At 35.8% G+C, this 23085-nt stretch overlaps 1 protein-coding gene across 5 annotated transcripts in view; it reads left to right on the top strand.

The window, feature by feature from the left end:
* DLG5 (discs large MAGUK scaffold protein 5) overlaps positions 1 to 23085 on the top strand; it is a 109308-nt gene that overhangs the window by 72602 nt on the left and 13621 nt on the right. For 2 of the 5 annotated variants that reach the window (XM_027880281.1, XM_027880286.1), the window contains exons 8-23: positions 1045 to 1275; positions 2287 to 2471; positions 3102 to 3227; positions 3956 to 4088; positions 6785 to 6912; positions 7596 to 7771; positions 8280 to 8383; positions 9103 to 9195; positions 10050 to 11069; positions 14002 to 14140; positions 15781 to 15928; positions 16443 to 16564; positions 17574 to 17663; positions 18853 to 19021; positions 22063 to 22140; positions 22802 to 22964. In XM_027880281.1, coding sequence (XP_027736082.1) covers positions 1045 to 1275; positions 2287 to 2471; positions 3102 to 3227; positions 3956 to 4088; positions 6785 to 6912; positions 7596 to 7771; positions 8280 to 8383; positions 9103 to 9195; positions 10050 to 11069; positions 14002 to 14140; positions 15781 to 15928; positions 16443 to 16564; positions 17574 to 17663; positions 18853 to 19021; positions 22063 to 22140; positions 22802 to 22964 — 3105 coding nt within the window. The remainder of the gene's footprint in view (positions 1 to 1044; positions 1276 to 2286; positions 2472 to 3101; positions 3228 to 3955; positions 4089 to 6784; positions 6913 to 7595; positions 7772 to 8279; positions 8384 to 9102; positions 9196 to 10049; positions 11070 to 14001; positions 14141 to 15780; positions 15929 to 16442; positions 16565 to 17573; positions 17664 to 18852; positions 19022 to 22062; positions 22141 to 22801; positions 22965 to 23085) is intronic. The other 3 variants (XM_027880282.1, XM_027880285.1, XM_027880283.1) reach the window with 3 other exon arrangements.

Raw genomic sequence — 23085 nt, 5'->3', positions numbered from 1 at the left:
CAAAAATAACTCAATGTCATTGCAGAACTGTTAAAATAGTGTGACTAGCCTTCCTTAGATGCATATCAAAAAAACAGTCAAGTTAGTACAGCAAAATGCAGTTGTCATCTGTGCTTTAAATACTCAATTTTATTCCTTGTAAACTGTAGAGGTAAATAGAATGCAAACCGGTTTATGACATGGTGTCTTCTGTACAAGTATTTGAACCCTTTCCTTCTTTTGCTTTTGGGAAGTCACCTGTCTGATGATGTTTTTGCAATCATAACATCAGTAGTTTCCAGCTAGGAGTGCCTATATGATGGAGGACTTCTTTGTAGCCATTGACTTAATGCTTCTAGAGAGCTGAACCATCTGAAAATTTAGTGGCATGAAATTGTTTCAATGCCCCATTCTTCCAACAGGAAGTCTCGTTTAAACAATTTTGAAAGGACTGTTTCTATTTTAGAACACTTTTACATTTGCCTTATCATTTTCATGACAGTGCAACTGAATTCCACATTTAGTAAGATGTACTGTTATTCTGCTTGATGAAATATTGTAGGTTTATCTTTGAATATTCTGTAGCACATTAGTGTCTTAATGGGAAATAGCTTAATGTGCCTTTAAAACTTATGAGAAAACTCTAAGATGCTTATGTAGCTAGGTTGTCTAAATTATTTCAGTCCTCTAAAATTGAGGCAGTTGCTTAAAAATATTTGCAATATATTCTTAGCCTTTGCCATATTTAAAGCCTTTTTTTTAAAACACCAAGTCTGTCTGGTTAATAACCTTCCTTCATTTAGGTTCCTTAAAACTATGGGTGCTCCCAGAATCTCGATTACTTTTGACATAGCACTTTGCTAATGTGATGGTGTGATATCTTTAATACCACATTTAATATTCTTTGCTAGTACTTACTTGTATGTAATATGATCTGCTCCCATTTTTCCGAACACGAGTGGTAAACTCTCTATGCTTTTAAGGTGTCACAACATGTACTCAGTTGGAAAGATGAACTATTTCCTTCTGAACTTAACCTACTGCAAACAATGGATCTTGTTTTAGGAACTAAACTCAGCTCTAGTGGAAAGAGATCGAGCGATTTGTGAGAGGAATGAGTTACTGGAAAAATACTGTCATGAAGTGAAGGACAAAGCTGAGGCCCAGAAGGAACTTGACCAGGCTTGCAAGGATATAGAGACAGTGAAGGAAGAAAGAGATGTTGCCCGAAAAGAGAGAACAGAAGCTATCATCCAGAGAGACCATCTACTAAGGGAATATTATCAAGCCCGTCAGGTATTGCAAGTCTTCACTGATGCGTTTTTCTTTTTTAGTTTCAAGGGGTCAGTCATTTGAGAGATTAGCTAAAGGTCTGGACACATAGGGAGTCTCCTCCCTTCTTCTCAAGTCACTCTAAAATACCAACATGTGAATGCATGTATGGTCTTCAAGACATTGTGATAGCACATTTTTGTTTGAAAGAAGTACATTTGTGCTTTGTTTTGAGTTCCTGTTTGTAAATATAAATAACAAAAATTTAACCAAATTATAAATCTAGTCAGATTCATTAGTTTTATTTATAGTTCTTGAAATTGACCACACACAGTTGTTTGCAAGCCCACAGCCTCCAGTGCTTGTGGGCTGTATTCTTGTTGTTGGCTTGTATTATGTGCTGCAAGCTCAAAGTTTCCTCTGTGCATTTGTCTTACTCTTGTCATCATCTCTGTTGTTCAAAGTAGAGAATTTTAGAGGCACAAGTTAATGCAATAATAAAGTAATTCTTGTCCAAAACACAAAACATTACATCAAAATTTTCTTTGAATTCTGTTGCTGTTTTGGAATTAAGGGACCTGTGTGAATCCCAAGTCTTTGCATGAATAAATATATCTAGTTGTGCCAGGGTAAATAACAGGTGTTAATGCAGGAAATCTATGTTTTAACTGCTTATAGTAGTTTACCTGATTCCTAAGTATACTTGAAGATTTTTTCTGTCTACTAGACAGAAAAAGGTAGAAGTGTACAATGTCATCTCTGAAACATAAAGTATTCACTGATGCTATTTTGAAGTGAGGATTCTTATTCATGTAGTTGCACAAATTTGTTTGCTACTGAATAAAATGTATTACAGCAGGTTTTATCTCCCCCTCCCCCACGCTAAAAAAAAAGTTGCTGCTAAGATAAGTGAACATTTGGCATGAAAAGACAAGAATTGAATACATCAGGCAACATACATGTAGTAAAAGCTGTTCATGCATATGTACCTAAAAATTGTGCCTAAAATACTTACCTGTGTTTCTTAATTCCTAGATACAAGATTCTGCTACCCTAGACATAGAAAGAGCAAACAAAGAAATTGAAATGCTTCGGAAACAATATGAGGCAATGTCACAAGAACTAAAGGAAGCTGTCCAAGAAGCTGAAGTAGCCAAGTGTAGGAGGGATTGGGCCTTTCAAGAGCGGGATAAGATTGTTGCAGAAAGGGAAAGTATACGGTAAGCAAATGCTGGACGATACATGAGTGATCTTTGTGACACATTGTGTGCAGTTGATGCAATTCGAGGACTTGCTGGATTTTTCCAGAACTTTCTCTGCATTAACTGTCACAGGGTGATTTTTTTTTTTTAAAAATGAGGGCATGTTACAAGATCCTTGTCTTTTTCTGTGCTTTCATAACCATAATATGTCTGTAGTAAAGACCATTGAGTCTAACAGCACTGCTCTTTAGGAAATTGTGTGTTCTTTTAGGTGTGCTATGCCTAATCCTGTGATAGCTATAGTCCTGCAAATAATTCTTTACCTGTGGGGACATTAACAAAAAATACCCAACATATTTGCTACTGAGTATATGTAAGTAACTAAGGGATAATGCTTAAATAAGACTTTTTTTCTGCTTTTTTAAAGAAGATAAGTAAAAGAAACAAAACAAGTTTCTGTTATCTTGCAAGCATTTTCTTAAGATCTAGCATATATAATTTTTTTCTTCCTATTCTTTTTTATTTTGCACTGAGATATCTTTTGAAATTGCTCTTTGAAATGTTGCATTAACTATACAATGTGGCAAAACCAGTTTGTTACTTTGATAGAGTTTAAGTAACTAAATTGAAACTTCTTTTGTTTTGAAGAACTTTGTGTGACAACTTAAGGAGGGAGAGAGACCGAGCTGTGAGCGACTTGGCTGAAGCTCTTCGCAATCTGGATGACATGAGAAAGCAGAAAAATGATGCTGTTCGTGAACTGAAAGAACTAAAGTATGTTAGAGAAGTGATCAAACTGCACAAAAGTTTGTGATACAATCTTTGGTTTGGTAGCTGTGTTTGTTAGTGAACCATATGTTGTTACAGGTTAGGCAGCAGGTCATGTTAGTGTATGTGGAAGAATTTCCTATATTTTTAGTTATCATGGAAATTATTATGATGGGCAGGACCCTGAGTTTCACTGTCTTAACCTTTTTATCTTATTAATGAGATGCATAGTCTAAGCTTTGTACTGTGGAAATAGACTTAAGCAACATGGGGTTCATTCTCCAAAGTGAGATTAACTTCCAGTTAGCTCATCCCAACTGTATTATCACTGGTTCATGAATGCAAGATTTGCATGATATGTCATCTCATTAGATTGTGGAAGAGGTTTTGCCATCGATATTTATCATGCCCTACTTGTCCAGACCATAGGGATGCAGCTCATCTGAGGGTAAATTAAATGCATTTGGGGAAATTTAGAAACTTAGATTTGCACTGGAGTCCTGTAAAAATATAGCAAAAAATCTAAGGCTACATAAGGACAACATATAGAAATGCCAAGTCCATCTGATAGCAGACCAAGGATATCTGAAAGATGGAAGCATGGGGGAAATTTTTGACACAGCTTGGATTTTTGATTTAGAAACCCAAATATAAGGTCTATCACAATGATAACATTATTTTTCAATTTAAAAGGGGGTGGTTGGTGTCAATGAGTAATTATTTTCTTTGCCTAGAGAGAAGATGGAGAATCAGTTGGAAAAGGAGGCCCGATTTCGTCAATTAATGGCCCACAGTTCCCATGACTCAGCCATAGACACAGATTCACTGGAATGGGAAACAGAAGTGGTAGAATTTGAAAAAGACAGAGTAAGTAAAAAACATAAACTCCATTGTCTTGTGTACTGGATAGCTCTGAAGCTAATTGTAGTCTTTGTATAATAAGTATGATTAAAAATATGATTTAGGTCTTGTTAGTTCTTTGTTCTTGCTGTGCAAGGAACAATGTAGGCACACATGCAGGCAGCAAGTGCAGTAACAGCGCAATGAAAGTAGTTGGCAAAACCAAACTGTTACATACAAGCTTTATGTTTTTCCTCATATGCATTATAAATAAAAATAGTTTCTAAATCTAATCTTGCAGAGTACCCAGGTCCATGTAGTCTAGTGCAGACGTGGCAGTGCTAAGGCAAACAAAACTTAAGTTGTGATGTAAGCTGTGACATTAGAGAGACCAGTCTTCTTCTCTTACTGGCAACATCACTTAAAATCTGTGCATAAACTAGTTATGCTTTTACATTAAGTTGTTTCTCCTACTTCGGCTCAGATACACTGGTTAGAAATTTTAAAGTATTAAAAGTATTTATTCAAGGTTAACATATATTTTAGGGCAACATTACCCTTCAACTGCAAAATGTGGGATGAAAGGTGGTGCCAGTCTCTTGCTTGTCTGTAAAGGAAGTTTTCCATTTTGACATATAAAGTTCTTATGTTTAGCTTTCCAGATAAGCTTTAATTATCCCAGTTATACTTTTCGCCATGTAATTTCACTCTTTTCATTTTGTACTGGAATTTTTATTTTCTGCTTTGTATGCAAGTCTTGTATGATATTCTATTTGAAGTTTTTGCCTGGCACATCACATTGTTAATAGTAACCTTTTTGAACACAAGGAACACACAGGTACTCTTCCAGCTTGTGATTCATTTATAACACCTTCTGTATATACCACAATTTCTTTGTCACTCCTGAATGGAAAATTTTGTGATTAAATGCTGTCAAATTAAATCCCATTTATTTTACTGCAATATTTGAGGAAATCCTTTTTTATGCTCTTCTAATCTGTCTGTATTCTGACAGTGCATCTCAACAAAATCACTAATACATTCTTTTTTTCACACTAAAAATAATATTTAGTATTATTTTAAAATATATATTGAAAAGTCAATATGAAGTGGGTACCAGTGCTGATCCATCAGAACCACTGTTGGTAAATAATTCCCTTTTCAACACGCTTTTTCATCTCTTCCCAGCTCCAGCATCAAGTTTTGTGCCTTGCCATCTTCTCTGTTTTAACTGATAACTAATAGTTTTTCTTTTCCATTGTCTATAAAATTAGTTAGAAAGTCCAGCATACGATGTACTAGTGGTAAACAACGTTGCAGTCTGATGAATTTTCCGTTCATGTGCATTCCATTCCATTTCCATTTAGTTATTTAGAATGTGTTTCCCTTTTCTAAACACTTGTTGCTATAAAATTATAGTAATAATATCATGCCAACCTTGATTAGATATATGAAAAAAAATCCTTGCTGACCTACCAGCATTTGAATTGCAGAATCAAGATTATAGTGTTGAATACAATTCCATCTTGGTTTTTTTTTTTTGCTTTAACTTCACTTGTCTGCTTAAGCTCATGTTCTACATAATCGCTCAGCTCAAAACTGAGAGAAATTATATTCACTTTTTAGCTCTGATGCTGTGCAATTATATTGTAATCGCTACTTGATCTTTATTTTATGGCAACTCCTTGTTCTTCCCTATGAAATTTTTTCTTATATAGAACATTTGCAATAATCATAAGCATTTTAGTATATTTTTGTTAAGTGTAGCTCATTTTATTTCTTAGTAATTCATATTTTTGCATGCTTTATCTTCAGCTTTTATCAGGCACCTTCTGCACTCCCTGAAGACTTTATGCTCTTCTGATTTTGAGGCAATTAGTTGAACCATGCTTACACATCTGATTTAAGCTCTACTTAGTTTTTTTAATTTTAGATTTTAAATTTCAAACATTATCACCCTTCAGTATGCTGAGATGGTTAGTCCGTTAGATTTCAAGCAGAGTTTTGTAATATTTAAAAGTGTGTTATTTAACATTGAAAACAGCAATAATATATTAGTTTGCCATCAGTTGGTTCCAATTTATTTTGACCAATTTTGGTTCTTACAGTGACTTTACTATTTAATAAAGCAAACACTACATTAAAATTTCCCTGTTTGATTCAATGACTGATCTGTTAAAGACATTTATTACCTTTCATACCAAGGATGATCTGTTTAGGGTCAGGCTTGGTAGAATATCATCTCTAAATCTGTATTTAGGAATGGCCTCCCTTAATGTTAGAGCTTTCTTTTCTGTTTGCTTCTGGTCTCTAGCCATATCAAAGCAGAGGTCTGTCTGAGTTCATCACTAAGACACAATGCTGTTTCCTTACATTTGCAATTACTTTTTCCCCAAATAATGCCCATTCTTGGTGAACATGTCCTCATTCCCTCATTACACGACTGTCATTGACCTTAAAGCAGGTCATATGAGTCTGAACATGGTGAAGTTCCCCTTCTGGATTATTTCAGCCTTAATTTGAGAGACAAGGATCATTCTAATGCCAGAGAATGCCTAATAACTAATGGACTTGGGAGCTTATATATTTATGTATGAAAAATAAAAACTTGCCTAGTACAGCAACCGTGCAAATATAAGTGCATAGTGCAAACATGCAGTAATGCCTCTTGCTAACAGGCAATATTTGCCAGTGCAGTTGAATCACTTTTTAATATTTATTAGGATGATATGGACTTGAAAGCACTTGGTTTTGATGTGGCAGAAGGTGTGAACGAGCCGTACCTCCCTGGAGACTGTGGAATCTTTGTTACCAAAGTAGACAAAGGAAGCATTGCTGATGGTCGGTTAAGGTAGGATTTGACTTTGGAGGATGCCTGTCTTTTGTTGGTCATAATAAACTAAATATGAGCATATTGAAAATTGTCTTCAGTGTTTCCCATTTTTTCAAAGTTCTTTTTTTTATTACTGATCACGTGTATATTGTTATTGTTGGTTGGAAAATCACACTAAGACCAATGCCTAAAAGCATTTACAGAAATTAAACAGTTTGACTCAACATTTAAAACTCAACAGAATCTGAAATATTCTTTTGTTTCACTGTGTCCCACCTACTCCCTTATTATGTCCTCAAGGTAGATCTTTTTATTTAAGTTTTGGGAAAGACATGACAGTAAATTATTAAGGAAGGGCAAGAGGAAAGCAGAGTAGAGCATGGGCTCATTTAAAACCATCTCCTGTTCTTAGTGCTGATAGAAGATTTTCAGTAACTGTCCTCAGTCCAGAGAGTTGCTTTTAAATAAAAAGTAGTCATTAGTGATTTGAGGATATACTTTTCCAAGTGAAGTGCAGACAAGAAGTCCTGGTTTTCATTTGGCTGCTACTTAATGCTTTTACAGGAATGGAGAACTCCAGATAATGAAGGATTAGTTTATTGAGATCAGCTCTATTACATGCCTTTTCATGGAATGTTTTTCGTGTGCTGTGTCCAGCAAAGTGTGCTTACAACACCGACCTGCTTATTTTTGTCCGCCAGAGTGAATGATTGGTTACTGAAGATAAATGATGTGGATCTTACTAATAAGGATAAAAAGCAAGTTATAAAAGCTGTCCTAAATGGAGGAGGTGTTATTAATATGGTGGTACGAAGAAGGAAGTCATTAGGTGGGCGAGTGATAACACCTCTTCACATCAATGTTTCCGGACATAAAGGTAACGGCTGTAAAGGGTTGTTCAACAAACATGATACATGTTTGTTGAACCAGAAGTGTCTTGACATAAAGGTACATGTTCTTGAAGCCTTTGCTTAAACCCCACTTAAACTGTTATGACCTCCTAGGTGGAGATTTCCTTTTTTTTTTTTTTTTTTTTTTTTAACAAACTAAGAATGCTATTATTGATGATAGCATTATTCTGTAAGTATAGCTTTTCTTTTTTTCTTGAATGGGTTTAGGTTTTTAGTATTTTGTTATAGCTATCTGTGTTGAGTGTTGCTGGGAGTGTAAACAAGACTGTTAAATCCAATCATCCCAGCTTCATATGATTATATTAAATTTTGGGATATTCAAAATTCCTGCTTTCCCTCGTGTTGTTTCTTTAAAAGGGTTTTCAGAAATTGAAATTCAGGTGATTTGGTAGTCCTATTTCTTTCTTGTGTTAGATGTGCCATTTGAGCAAGATATTTGAATTGCAGGAGTAAATTCTTCGTTGTGTATTTCAGATAGTGGGGTCAGTCTAGAAAATGGAGTATTTGTTGCTGCTGTTGTGCCTGGAAGCCCAGCTGCCAAAGAGGGTTCCCTTACTGTGGGAGATAGAATAATTGCTGTAAGTCTTAAGAATGCATTTGTGTTTTCTCACTTTTATTTATTTTGAAGTGTTATCATTGATAATGATAAGTGCTAAACATTCCAATCCATTTTTTTACTTTTGCAATATTAAGCCCCTTTTGTAAATTCAGCAAATATTTATTCTAAATTAATGTTTTTGTATGCTGAGTTATTAACATAATGTACAGGTTATCTGTTATGCTTAGTTCATATGACAGTTTTTGACAGAAGCACTGACTCTTCACACTTGGCTTATATATAGTGATATTTGTGATTCCTATATTGTCTAGGAGAGGTCAGTTCCAAAAAAGGCATCCCTTAACTGGTTGAAAGGTTTCTTGTCTTCTAAATTTTGGTATCACAAGTATCATCTGTTCTGGGGAGGAAGTCTGTCCCTTTGTGCATTTGCAGCCTTAACTGACCAGTGTGATTTATTCCCTGTGAAACCTGAGGTGATTATGGTTGGTGTACAACTGCACAGGGCTGGTGCAGTGAACAAGTGTTGTTACACTGTGTCCCTGGCAGGAATAGCACATTGTAGTTACAAGTTTACCGTTTTCCGCTCACTTAGGAAGTGGAAAAAAGGTCAGCCAGACTTACGTCATGTAAACATATAAAGCTAGTGTTCTCCCTGTCTCAGAGATATTCTACCTTAAGATCCTGCCCACCTGTTACCTTTGATTTACAGATGTCTATTGTGGGTTTCTTTGTGTTTAGATCAACGGCATTGCACTAGATAATAAGTCACTTACTGAATGTGAAGCTTTGCTACGGAACTGTAGGGATTCCCTTACTCTGTCACTGATGAAGGTGAGTAGGAGAAGCTAAATTTGCAGAATTTTCTTGAATTTACACAGAATTATTGTAGTTGTTCAGGGAAGAGTATATGAAAAGAAAAAGAATACATCAACATGGAAAAGTCTCTCTTAAAAAAAAACCCACCACCTGGATGCATTTCACTGGTAGTACACTCACTCAACAGTTATTTCTGAAGTAAGGCTCTTGTGGTATCTAGTAGGAAATGAGACTAACTTAGTCTTCTTTCCACTTTGTTTGCTGGTCACATGAAATGACTGCTACCCCAGTTGCTTGCTGACTAAAGAATGTTAACTTTTACTTCAGAGAGAGTTGTGCAGAAAACTGAACTTAAGCTATCGTGAAGGTTACAAGTTGCAAGTACTTACAAGGCTTTCTTTTTCAGGCTTATTTCCATAAGAGTATTATTCTGTTTTGCTTATTGCACTTACAATCCTGTTATGCTGGGCCTGTCACATGGCATTTGAGAGTGATAATTTCAGATCTAGAGTGTGAGGTTTTAAGAAAGTAAAAAGATAAAGTGTTTGAAAGGAAATGGGCAATTAAAGATGTCTTCTTAGCATCACTTACCAGAGGTAGAAGTAGAAAGCAGGTCACTTCACTTTCAGTCAATACTTCTGCTACCATGTGGAGTTGTCCTTTTGGAATTGTTCTGAAAAAGTTACAAAAGATTTCTAGCTTAATTTCAGCTGATGTTCTGTGCTTTGAATTGTAAGATGTTATTAAACCTTTCCCAACTGTGTCTATACATCTCTTAGTGTATATTCAGGTGTAGGTAAATTAAGGAGGTTAGGTTATGAATCATACTAAAGAGAAATAATAGTGATCACATGTGGTTTTTGTTTTAGGTTTTTCCTCAGAGTTCATCTTGGAGCGGTCAAAATATATTTGAAAATTTGAAGGATTCAGAAAAAATATCAAACTCTAGGGTTCATGCGTCAGAGATACAAGCCCAAAACAAAAGAAATCTGAAGCTCAACAGCTCAACCCAGACGGACATTTTCAATCCAGACATCGTGGATGGCAAGAAGGACCAGAGTGATCAGGGCAGCTCTTCGTTTTGCGATCACAAACCTTTCCCTAATAACACATTACGAGTAGACTCTCGTAGGAACACAGTGCACAGTTGCCATAGTAATTCGGAACACAGTCTCAGCTCCTTCAGCCCAGAGACATACGGGGACCAAGGCTATGGAGCTGTTGACGTGGACAACAGGAGACTGCCCTATGAACCTTCAGGAGCTGACTGTATGATGGTTGAGACAGTGTTTGACAAAGGACATGGAACTAAGCATAGTGGTGGTACCTGGCCAAAAGTCATGGTTAATATCTCAGCAACAGAAACAGAAAAGTTCTCTGTTTACAAAAAGCCAAAACAAAGAAAATCTATCTTTGACCCTGATACTTTCAAAAGACCACCAACTCCTCCCAAACTGGAGTACCTTTCCCCTAATCAGGTAACAGGCCATTCACCTCAGCCATCAAAAGCTGAAGTGGCTTCAACTCCTCCAACTCCTCCTAAGAGAAGTGACTCTATCAAATTTAAACATAAACAGCAGGCAAGCTCTGCATCAGAGTCTACAGTTACAACTGGATCACCACCCACCAGCCCAGCCACTGCCCAAGCTCCCGTTTCCTTGGCACTTAAACAGGACTCTGCTACTCTCAAGGGGCACAGCAGGAATGCTGGGCATTATTATCGGGAGGAGGGAATTGACTGCACTCATTTGTCTTCAAGGAAATCCTGTGAAGATGACATTGGTTTTCAAAGAGTTGAAGAGCCAGAGATTAAAAGACCAAGGCCAAAATCGGCTCCTGCTCTGAGGCATAAAATGACCCCTGTGCCCATTCCTAATCCTGCCCTTCAGGTAGAAGCTTGGTATATTGAAGCACAAAACTAGAAACCTTAAAGTGTATTTTCAGTGTGGTTTTTTGGGAGCCCAGTTACATGCCAGAGCCAGAGAAGCATAGCCTGCCCTCAGAATCCAGGTCCCCTGAGCTCTGGCTCAGTTGGCACTTGGCAGTATCTCAAAATACAAAACCAGTTTATGGTTGCAACATTTAGCAGGCAGTGGTGACCACCAAACAGAATTATAGGGTTCTGCTTAGCAGCCATATCTTGGGTTTTAATGCCACTTGTTGGAAGTCTGGGCTCTGTTGTGTTTTTGACAACTTGAAAAAATGTAAATAAAAATACAAAGCATCAGCCTTAGAAAAACTGAAAATAGGGCCTCTGAAGTTTTACAAAAGTCAGATCGGTTGTGCAGCTCACGGTACAATTTAATGGAAGAAGGTGTACCATTCGTAGTGTTGTTTTTTTTAAGTCTTTCTATGTGTGTAAATAATTTTGTACGTCTTACCTGAAATCTGTGGGGTGTCAGGCACATTACGCTAAAAAGATCAACTGTTTATGAGGATATGATATAATAATACACTTCAAAATCAGCATATAATTTGTTAGAATGAATAACTGTGTTGAGGAGATGGTGGGTCATGTCTTGACAGAGTAGATGGATGAAAAGTTTTTCGATTCTGGGAAGAAAAACCTATTTAGATGACTGCATTGTATAAAGTGACATAGTCAATAACATTGTTTCAGGTCTACTGCCTCAGATTTGCTCAGGTGGCAGATAGAGACCCTTTTTTCCTTTCCCAACTCAAAACTGTCGTTTATAAAAGTGTTATTTTTGTTTCTAAGTAATAACATCATAATTATTTAGAATTTTGTATTCATTGCCTCTACTTGTTTACACCTGGATAATCCCACCTGTTCATGGTCCTTTAGAAGCAATGCAGACAGCAGAACTGAATTAGAAGTAGTACAGGGTTTGGAGCTATATTCTGCACAATTTTAGGGGAAAAAAGAGAGCTTTAAGACTCTGTGTAAGCACTGCTCAGCAAAAATGAAAATATAGCTATATTACCAGCACTGTTACCAGCACAGTCCAAAACAGTCCATACTAGCTACTATGCAGAAAATAAACTTTCTCCCAGCCAAAACCAACTCAACAAATGACAGAAAAGCCTAAGTGTTTCATGTTGTAGCTGAAATCAGTAGATTTATTTTGAATAGGTCTGACATGCAGTATGGCTAAGAGAAGGCCTCAAGTTTTCATCAAGAACTGCACTGCAAAAAGGGAAAGAGGACATATTCTAATGTCATCTTTTAGCACATATATAACAACAAAACAAGATCAAGATATTGAACACATTTGAAAATAGGGTGTTTGCTTTATGTAGAATATCAGGTTGATCCATTAGAACTGATAGTCCTATGGTTCATAGTAGTGCATTGTCATGAGCATATGTACTCACCTGGTTATAATTGTAGTAATATTTCTGTAGTGAATAAAGAGTTTCCAACTGTGACAAGGGCACATGTAGGTAGGGACTTATGCCTAAGAGATTTGTTAGCTGGAACAGAGGGTTGGTTTTGGCACTCACTGTTTAAGAGACAAGAAAGGATGTACAGGGACATATTGTGGTTGCTTCCACATGGTGCCCAAGCAATGTTACAGATGTCAAGTAGGTGCTGATTTGAGCTAAAGAAGAAAATTGTATAATACAATTGCAGAGTGATGATTTTTTTCTCTAAGGTTCCTTATCTATTAGATAACTTTTTTTTCTAGAGTTAAATTAGGAATAAATTCTATGAAACCTTTTTATTCTTCTTCCCTTAATTTTTCCCCTGTCTACCTAGAAAATAGGCAGAGCTTGCATCTCTGAAATTGTTGACTGAAGAGCACAAGTGATATTGTGCCTCAAAATGTGAACATAACTAACTCTGATAATTTCTTTCTTGTCCTTGTGCATTGCAACTACATTGGGCTGTTGTGACAGTAGGGTCCAGTCAGCGTGTATTCACTCCTAAAGTAGAATCTATAATACCAAAATACAGTGTAGTTGAATTTATAACCATATTGGATGTTGTCAGTTTCCTTACTTGTGTACATACGCTGTTAATTTTGTGTACTTTGATAAGCTGATAAATTTAAGTGGACTTTAATCCTGGAAGAATAGGTGGTACAATTACTAGTACAACCATGGAAATGATCAAGTACTGGTGTTCTAAGAAGGCACCTCTGCCTTTTAGAGTCTTTTTGTTCTCACTAACTCTTCATTTGATTAAAATACTGATATCATAAAAACCGTAAGTATATTTTCACTAATTATTTTTCACTTATTACATACTCCAATCTACTATTTTATGTGGTACATTTGAAATGTGCAACCTTCGTGTGCTGAGCCCTGCACTTGCAGCTCTCTAACATCACTGTCAGTATCTCAATATTCTCATGTTTCTGAATTCACCAGTGTCTACTTGTTACATGCAGAAGTTGTGATGGTTCCAAAACCTGAACTGCTTGTTGAAGAGAGGTTTATTCCACATGTATCTGGATCAACAGGCTTAGAGGAAAACACTTTCTGGCTTGTTAGCTAAGGCTTCTTCAGCAAACGCTTCAGTAGTCAGATAGAAATGTCCTGTGAAAGCATTATTTTAAAGGAGAAATGCAACTAAATGCTGAGTATTCTACTGAAGGAAAATATATCTGTTAAGTTGCAAATATTGGCCTAAAATGATTACAAAATTAAAAAAAAAAAAGAATAACAAAGGAGAATGGACGTAAAATGGGTAGAAGACAGTAGTGTCATTGAAAGACAGAGGTTTAAGAAGCACTGTGGTGGCATATTCTGGAACAGATGCTAGAAAGTTTAATGTTGCTTGCTGCCTTCACAGTTTGGCCATTTTATTCTTCTGGATCTCCAACTTCCTGTAAACAAATTTCTCTGATCTTGTAGGCACAGAAATATGCTCCAGCTAGTGAGGAACATCTGTCTCCAGAGCTACAGGAGTGGGCACCATATTCACCAAAACGTTCTGGAAGGCACAGTGATGGCTTTGTGCCTGCTTCTTTATACGCTGGCAACATGTCAGCAGGTGAGTGGCACAACTCCTAACTACTTTCTAGGAAAGCCCCAAGGGACTTGTCCATACTGGGGATTTTTTATTGTAAGTAAAGAAGAAACATGACTCACAAAATGTATTTCCATGGTCTGTTGTAGTCTGAACATGACCTGCTCAGCTTTTGGACTGTAAAGAAGTGAAACCTGTTTAAGAACCACTAAGGAAGCTGTGTTTCATCAGTGTCTGTGCAGAGAAGTTTTCAATACATTAGTGGAGAAAAAGGTGTAGCCTATCCATCAGGGAGACAAATAAGATCTCCAGTAATTTTGAAAGTGAACAGTAAGTGGAGGTGTCCCAGGCTTTAGCTGCTTAATTTCTGAAATTACAGCAGTTCAATATATTTATATATTGATATAATCAAGTGGAACAGAAAACAGCATGTTTTCTCAGTTGATCAAACAGTTGTTGGTATTGAAACTCATGTTAACAGGTTTAGAATTGGCACAGACTAAACTGAGTACTTAAGGAGGTAATTAGGTTATTGTATGCTAGCTACTTTGAGCTAGTCAAGAAGCGTTGGGTAAATTGCTCAGTCTTTATTGTCTAGACTTAGATTCCAGTTTTCAGCAGTTGTATGGTAATCTTGAATTTCAAAGAAAGACAATATTCATTTTTATGAGTGTACTCTCCATTCTTGTAAAGCCCTAAACTCCTGCAAGTTCTAAAAATTATGGAAGATTTTATTCTTCCTGGAGACCATGAAGGTAATTGGTGTATCTGGAACAATGGATAGCTTCAAACTGTGGTGTACCAATCAGTTCAGAATGTAAAGACATGCTCAAGAGTAGCTCAGATCAAGAAGCTTTTGCTCTACTTTGATTTCTTCTACTTTTTTCTCTCATTTTCTCTCTTTCTTAATGATAGTAGAAAAATTATTTAAAGTTATTGTTTCTAATCTTTTAGTTAACCTTTATCTTAGCATGATACCTTTGCACAATAACTGAGTAAAGTTGCATCTACATTAGACAATATGATTCTGTCTTGAAATGAGAACAAGTTTTTGCTATTGTATTCTATGCTACCAAATCATTTAAGTGGCAATCTTAAGATAGACTTCGGTTGAGTACTGAAGTATGAGTGTACTTAAAAGAACAGTTTGAGTAATAAGTTTGATGAATAAATACTGAAACACTAGAATTTCAAGTCATGCTAGAAGTAGGAGTCATTGGGGCAACAGAAGAGAGGAACCAGAGTAATTTTAACTGCAGTTAGTTCAAGTACCGAATAAAAACTTGTGTGCCAGTCAGATGACTATTTGAAGAAAAATGTAGAATTTTTTGTTGCTGTATAAAAAGCTTCCATATTTGAAAACAGAGAAAATCTTTTATTTACAAGGGTATATTAAAATGATATGCAGTGATTGGCTTCATTTTTGGTAATATAATCCACTTTATTCCTGCCTCATTACAAAATTATAAACCAGATTTTAAGCATGCGTAAATTATCTGAAAGGTGCTTAATATGGTGCTTAATAACATATTTGTATGCTAATATTTTTATTTATCGTACACGTAAATGTTAGAATACATAATTATAAAAACATTTAGGTATATTTTAAGTCTGTAATTTATATGCTAATAATGTTGGTAAGAGTGTGCTTTTGTCATCTTAAGCAGGGACGGTACCAAGAAGCTTAGCACCGTGCCCTGCAGTGACTGCTGTCATGAGAAATCCAATCTATACTGCCTGGAGCCATAGAGTTCACACCAGCAACTGCCCATCAGTTGCCAGCCAAATATGTCATCAGCATCTGCATCCCAGGTGTTTTGAAATTTATATCTCCTTAACTTTTTGTTTTCATTAGGATGAAATTGCTTCTGGTGGTTTGATACAGTGAAGATTGAAACACGCTGCTGCTATGTGCTATTTTGATCCAGGGTTCTCAAAACCATTATTGCGTAGAAGTTGCGTGCCAGTTGCTTTCATGTTTTTCAGTAACTGATTAGGTTTCTCTGTGTCCCACTGACTGATACTGACCAAGTTTTTTAAATAACTGAAGAAATTAATTTTTTAATTGACTAATTTCTAATATTTTTTCTTGTCCTTGCCAAAACAAATAAACCTTTCCCCCTTTTTATAGTACCTGACACTATTTTTCCTCTGACTTGTCCAAATTCATAAAATGATGGGACAATGGGGAAGTGGGAAGGAGAGAAGCATTCATTTTATTCAGTAGCATGGTGCTAACCAAGATTTTTTGTTGACCAGTTGCTGTTTGCTGCAGTTCTTTGCCCAGTTCTAACTGTTGCCCTGTTGTCCTTTTCTTTTGATGTAGTTCCCAGCATCAAGGTCGCCTGAGTTTGGACCTAAGTCATAAACACTCCAATGACTACTCTGAAAATTCCCGTACAAGAGCATCTCATGGCTCAAATTCATTACCATCTAGTGCCAGACTTGGTAACTAGCTTTTCTGTTTAATTTCCTATGTATTGGAGACAAATAAAAAATAGAAAATTTAATAAGTACCCATGTTGTGGGATTGTCATAGCTAGCAAAGCCTAAAGGCTTCCTATGTTCCTCTTCTTCATTTTGTGTGGGTTTATGACCAAAAGTGTTCCCTGGAAGTGGCTGTGTTTAATTAGTTCTTTACAGAGTCTTTGAAATGCTCCGTGTGTGTGAATGATTCTCCTTTCTGTGCCCGTTACTTTTTGAAAGCACCCTTAGAGAGATGGCAGGCACTGCCAAAGGCTGAGGCTCAGTGAGGTGGAGAGAAGAAAAGGAGAGAACCCCCTGAACAAAAACTCAAGGATGACTAATGACCTAATGTGAATTGTATTGTTTGAAGATCTGTTATGCTTATGTTTAGTTGATTGACATGTAAAATTGTTTATGCCTAGCCTAATGATACCAAAGCAAATGCATGCTTTGTGGCAATGATATTTTAACACTTTCGATTTATTTAAATTTTAAATTATATAATAACTGGAGTTTTTTGTGCATGTTTGTGTTCCTGTATTCCATCAGTGATTGACAGTTGCGTCTGAATAGAGCATGGTAGCTTTGTAACCACAGCAAAAAGGGGCATAATGGTTTGCAACCAGTATCAATGATTATGTATTCATCCAAGCAGAATGTAATCAGAATAATTAAATGCCTTTTGCAAAGTCCCATGGATTCTTAGTAAACAGAGATTCTTGCTTGGACTTCAAGTTAAGTTTCATTTGAAAGGAAAATACTCAAAATATTTTTTCATACAAGAATTAACAGTTTATATATACTGTATAGCTGTTTACACAGACTGTGTAATCAAGATAATTCACTAGAAATATGATTTTTACAATTACAACTTGGATCATTCGAAGGCCATTTTAATGCTCGTTGAAGAAGTAAAATCTAAATGTACTTTTTTGTTCAATGTAGTTGCTTTCACTTCTATCATTGTAATGTTTCCTTGTTTTAAAAATAGGTTCTTCGAGTAACTTGCAATACAGAACAGAAAGAATTAAGATCCCATTAACACCAAGGTATCCAAGGTCCATGATGGGCTCTGACAGAGGTGAGTTATTTCTTAAATAATATTAGTCACACTGTTTTCAGTATTACCAATACAAAGCTATTGCAGTTGTTAAATCAAGTTGCACTGAAATCCAAAATGACAGTTTTATTAAGGTTTCCAAATCTGTGTTTTGCCACAGAAATGTTTAAAAAAACCCCAACACTAAACTTTCTTATGGAAGTTCGTTTTTCTGTTAGTTGACTAGAGTACATGGCACACTAAGTAAAAGTGCGAACAAAAAGAGTAAACATTGCTTACTCTTATGTATGAGTATGTTTTATAGGTGTAGTTTCTTCTAGAATGATGCCTTGAAAGTTTTAACAGTGAAATGACTTGCATTTTTTCATTCTTTAAGTATATTATTTCCTTACTGTTGCATCACTGATTGTAAATTATATTTTGAAATGCAGTGAAAATATTTCACTACTTGACTTAATTCTTCTTGGTGGAGGCTATTTAAAGACATGATACAAATGGTGGTTGGAGTGCTGTGGAATTGAGGATTTGCTGACAAGCGATTGGCAACTCTTCACTGCCATCATTGCTCAAATGTTCTGTAGCCTTAATGTATTGTATGCAGATTATTTTCTCTTTTTTTTCAGAGGAAGCAAACTTTTTGTGTCAGGGCATTTGTTTGGTAGATTACTTAGGGAGAGTACAACCAGGGTAAAGATACAAAGTCATGTGAAGCTGGTTTGAAATTTCAGAGCTTTTCTGTCTCTATGTATGATTTATACTGGGGTTCTGTTGTTTTTTTGAATATTATATCTCCTATGAAAAGGGAAAGGCTGCACATAAATATTTTATTTGAAAACAAACCTACATATTAAATTTTTTTTTTACTTCTCCTTTCCTTTTTTTTTATTATTTTTCTTTAACTTTACATTGCTAAGTCTTTTGAGACATGCTTATGGTGTAGCTTGTCTGTAACCTTGTCTCCTGTTGAGAATGGCAGTATAGTTGTATGCACACTTACAGAGGACAGTTTTAACATTTAGTCATTAAGGACAGTAAATTTGCATTGTCTGAAATTAGTTACCTGGTCTCCCTAAGCTCCTTACATGACTAATAGAACTAGTGAACAGTCAGTCCACGTCTCACATGAGTGTGGTGTCTTCCACTGTGTCTGTGTAGATCTGCAAACTGTGACAGATGCAGGATATTAAACCTAACTGTTGACTTTTCTTAGGCTCCTTGTCACACTCTGAATGTAGCAGTCCCAGCTTGATAACTCCTCCCCAGTCACCTCTTAATTTGGAAACGTCTTCCTTCGCCAGCAGCCAGTCTCAGAACTCTCTTTCTACACTACCTAGGATTTCCATTAGCCCAGTATCTGTTGGAGAACGTAGAAAAGATAGGTAAGGTCCCCACCTTTTTTTTTTTTTGAATACAAATGTATCTGAGGAAATTGTATGTGTTTATTAAGCTGAAGGAATGTGAAAATTTAGTGTAAATGACAGGTAAATGTAGGTGCAGAGGTACGTCTCAGGTCCTGTTTGTCAATGTTTCTATTTTCTTTACAAAGTATGTAAGAGAACTTGTTGTGGATTTTAAAAGTAAGTGATTTCATAAAGGTTTTGTTTCTCCTGTGTCTAAATTGGCATACACTTCGTCAGCTGAACTACCTCAGATGCTTATTTATGATAGCTTGTTCTGTACCCCAGAAAGCTAAACAAAATTAAGACTTAGTAATATCTGATAGCTAAATATCAAGTGCCTTAGCATTGCAGAATATGTACCCTAACCACTGTGCCTTGATTCAGTATAGCCAGATAACATGAAAAATCGAGGGCGTAACTGTGGAAGAATATATCCACATGAACAGATGCAATTTTACTACCTTGACTGATCCCTTTGGCTGTACCTGGACCACTGCTAGTAGTAGCATTAACTATATTTGTAGCTGCTTGCAGAATTGAATCTGATGTGATAGCTTTCTTAAAAACATGTGCTTTGTGTTTTGATGACTGCCTATATCTCACGGTGAACCTTTTCAAGATAGATTGTTTATGGTATCAGTCTTGGACATCTGTTTTCACTTTGTCATGATCTAGCTAAACTGAATATATGAAAGTTTGTACAAATTCAAAGCATAGAACAGTAAGACACAAGTTTGTATCAGATTTTTGTTTACAATAAGGCAGCTGAATACCATTCTAGCAGTGTAAAGGAGCTACGATGTATTGGAATAGATGACGTTTATGTGGACTTCAAGACCCCATTGTATACTTAATTCATGTAAAAATACTGACCATAAAAAATGTGAATGATAAAGTAATAAGGATATTCTGTATTCTAACTTTTCTGGTAGTAATAAAAAGTTATACATAAAATGTTATACGAAACTTTTGTCTTGTTTAAAGAATTTGTGATTAAGTTATTGTAGTAATTCTAGAATGTCTCATGTACAAATCCAAGTGTTTCTTTGAAAGGGAATGTCAAGAGATTTTTGTGAATTTTCCTTCTTTCTTACTTAAGTGTGACTTTTTTAGTACATGTACTCAGTGTGTTCTTGTATAAATGTTCCTCCAATTTTCACTTGCAAATTCAAAGTCAGATGCCTTTTCTATTTCACATGACTAATGATTAGTGTTCAGCTGAAGAAGCTGGGGTTTTGACACCCCTATATCTTTGTGTCTTTGAGCACAAGATAAGTCTTCTGATCTCTGGGAAATAACAGTTTCTGTTAATGGTGACCAGATGATTGAAATTCCAGGTTCCAGCCCCTTTGCTCTTGCCGTGCTGAGGTACAAACCATAGTCTGGATTGACTTTCTAAAAAGAGTATAATTCTAAGGTTTAGTTGTGGGTTTAAAAAAAAAAAACAAAACCAAACCAAAAAAACTAACAAACACGAAAAGTTCTTAATTTAAGAAAGTAGATACTGAAATCTATCCTAAGAAAATGTTTGAAGATGCCTACATAGTATTTCAAATTTTTTTTTATCTTATTATCTTTCTGTTCCCCACAAAATACAAATAACTCACTTGACCTTTCCCCAGACAATAATAATAATAATAATAATAATAATAATAATAATGCAGATTAAAAATATAAATATTTTTGTTTGTTCTGTTGGTTTTAATTTAAATGAAAATTAAAAGATCTGATCAATTAAGACTTTTGCTCTAATCAATGTTTAGTGATTCTGGCAGGCAGTCTGATTATTATAGAAAAGTGTGCTTCACTTGATTTTAATAACACTACTTATCAAGTAAGACACTTTTTTAATGTTATCATTCTTTTTTACTTTATTACTGATTCTCTACTACAGGCATAGTTATGTTTCATTTTGTACTTATTAGAATTCTAAGATAGGATTCTGTGTAATTTGTATAGTTTTGATTCCTTCTTATTCCAATCCAAAGCAAACAAATTGAAAATGGGTGGGGTAGAGGGAAGAGCAGAAAGGTACAATAAACAAAATTCAGAAAGATGTAATTTTAGTTTTTAATGAGATAGTATGCCTCGATAAATTTTGTGACGTTAAGAATGTTCATATAACATCATGGTGTACATGCTCATAATGAGTGAAAAAAAATAAAGTTCCTAAATTCTCATTTTCTGTGAGTTATTGGAGTTTAGCTAATTTAGGCTACATGCAAAAAATATGAGCTTCAGCAACAAGTAAATCTCATCTTCACTACACTGATAGACAAGTGCTGAGGGCATTACCTGTAACAGGGATGTAAGATGACTGTGTTCCAGAGTTACATTCATGTCAGCAGCCAGTCTTTATCTTATATGTGTTAATAAGCTGGGAATCTATTATTAAGACTACCAGATGGATACTTTCAAAAACTCTGGCAACGTGCATAATTATGAAACAATGTCCCCTTCACTCTGCCCCCAGCCCCACGTCCTGTTCTTCCCAAAAATACATTTCCTCAGCCTGGTTCACGTTAGTGGAAATGAGTGAAGTCCAGTTAACTCTTCTGGTCTCTGCACAGCACAATAAAATAGTTTAAGCAGTTGGCACAATTTAGAAAACCTCTATGATACAATGAAATGTTAGGAAAGAAAATATTCAAATTAATGCATGTCAAGTACATTATAGTGGTACTAAAATGAAAAATACACCACACTTGGTGACCAAGCTGTTTCATTCACAGTGAACTCAACTGTTAATATCTGGTGATGCTTCTTGCTGTGTAGACGTTATTAAGTTTATAGCAGTATAAACCAGGACTTTTTAGAAGGCTACTGTTTCTTTATACACAGCATGAATGGACCAGTCCTGTTTTTACAGGTGGATACATCTCAAATATGGGGGGAGGAAAGAGGACTGTATCAGAGTTTTCTTTTGTATAAGCCATTTTCTTGTTATACTTACTAGTGTCTTACTGCTGTTTGTCTTGTTCTAAGTGTTCTTGTCTTTTCAAATCTTCTACATCTTTCAGATATCTGTTCCGTAATAGGTCTTTTCTGAGAATCCCTGTGGCTCCTAGGCCTAGGTTCTCATCACTAAGGAGTTTGAGGTTGGCCTGATCTAAGGTTGTCCTTCTCGAGCAGTATTGCGCACTTTGTGCTTTTTTTACATGTTTGGATTATTACCCTGAGGAGAATTTGCATGGTAATTGTAATGCTACCATGCAAACTGCTGTCTTAATGGCTTGAGTTTGCAACTGCTTAATTTTCATTACTAATTTATGTTTCTCAGCTTACAAATATCAAATATGATATTTCTGCATTGTTGTCCTTTGGTTTACCAGCTTATTATTCATTATTTTTATTTTCACTGGCAATGAAGACTCCCAGCATTTTTATTTGTAACATTCCTTTCTGGAATATGGTTTGTAAATGACATATTATATACAGTGGTTACATTACTTTCATATAATATGTATTTGGAAGCTTTTTTCTTACCAACTTCATGATCATACGACTTATAATTCATATTTACCATAATTTTTAGAGCAGTTGTGTACCTGGTATACGTTTATTTCTGCCACTGTACATTGCATGGTGTTAGAGGAATGCATTTAAGACATTTGACGGTAGTGGTTTTTTTCAGTAGCTGTTTAAACCTGTTTTAGTAATACAGTTCAGACAGACATAAAGTATTGCATGTAACTTTGACATTTGTGATGGTTCAAGTGCAGTTTTTTCCAAATTACTTTTAACTATCTCCTCTAAAAGGCCCTACATGGAAGAGCCACGTCATGTTAAAGTGCAGAAGGGTTCTGAGCCACTAGGGATTTCCATTGTGAGTGGAGAAAATGGTGGAATATTTGTCTCTAAAGTAACAGGTGGGAGCATTGCCCATCAAGCTGGCCTTGAGTATGGTGATCAGTTACTAGAGGTAATTGTTTGTTTACTATTCCTGTGGCTTAATGAATCAGTTTGTATGACTGCAGCCATAACTATCTTCCCCAAAACTATGTTGTGAGAGCTTGTGTGCTGTGAGATGTAGAGAACAGTAC

Source organism: Empidonax traillii, unplaced genomic scaffold (assembly GCF_003031625.1).
Source record: "Empidonax traillii isolate 1590-97213 ecotype Southwest subspecies unplaced genomic scaffold, ASM303162v1 scaffold67:size1865537, whole genome shotgun sequence".
Taxonomy (NCBI): Eukaryota; Metazoa; Chordata; class Aves; order Passeriformes; family Tyrannidae; genus Empidonax; species Empidonax traillii.
This window is presented reverse-complemented; position numbering and strand designations above follow the sequence as displayed.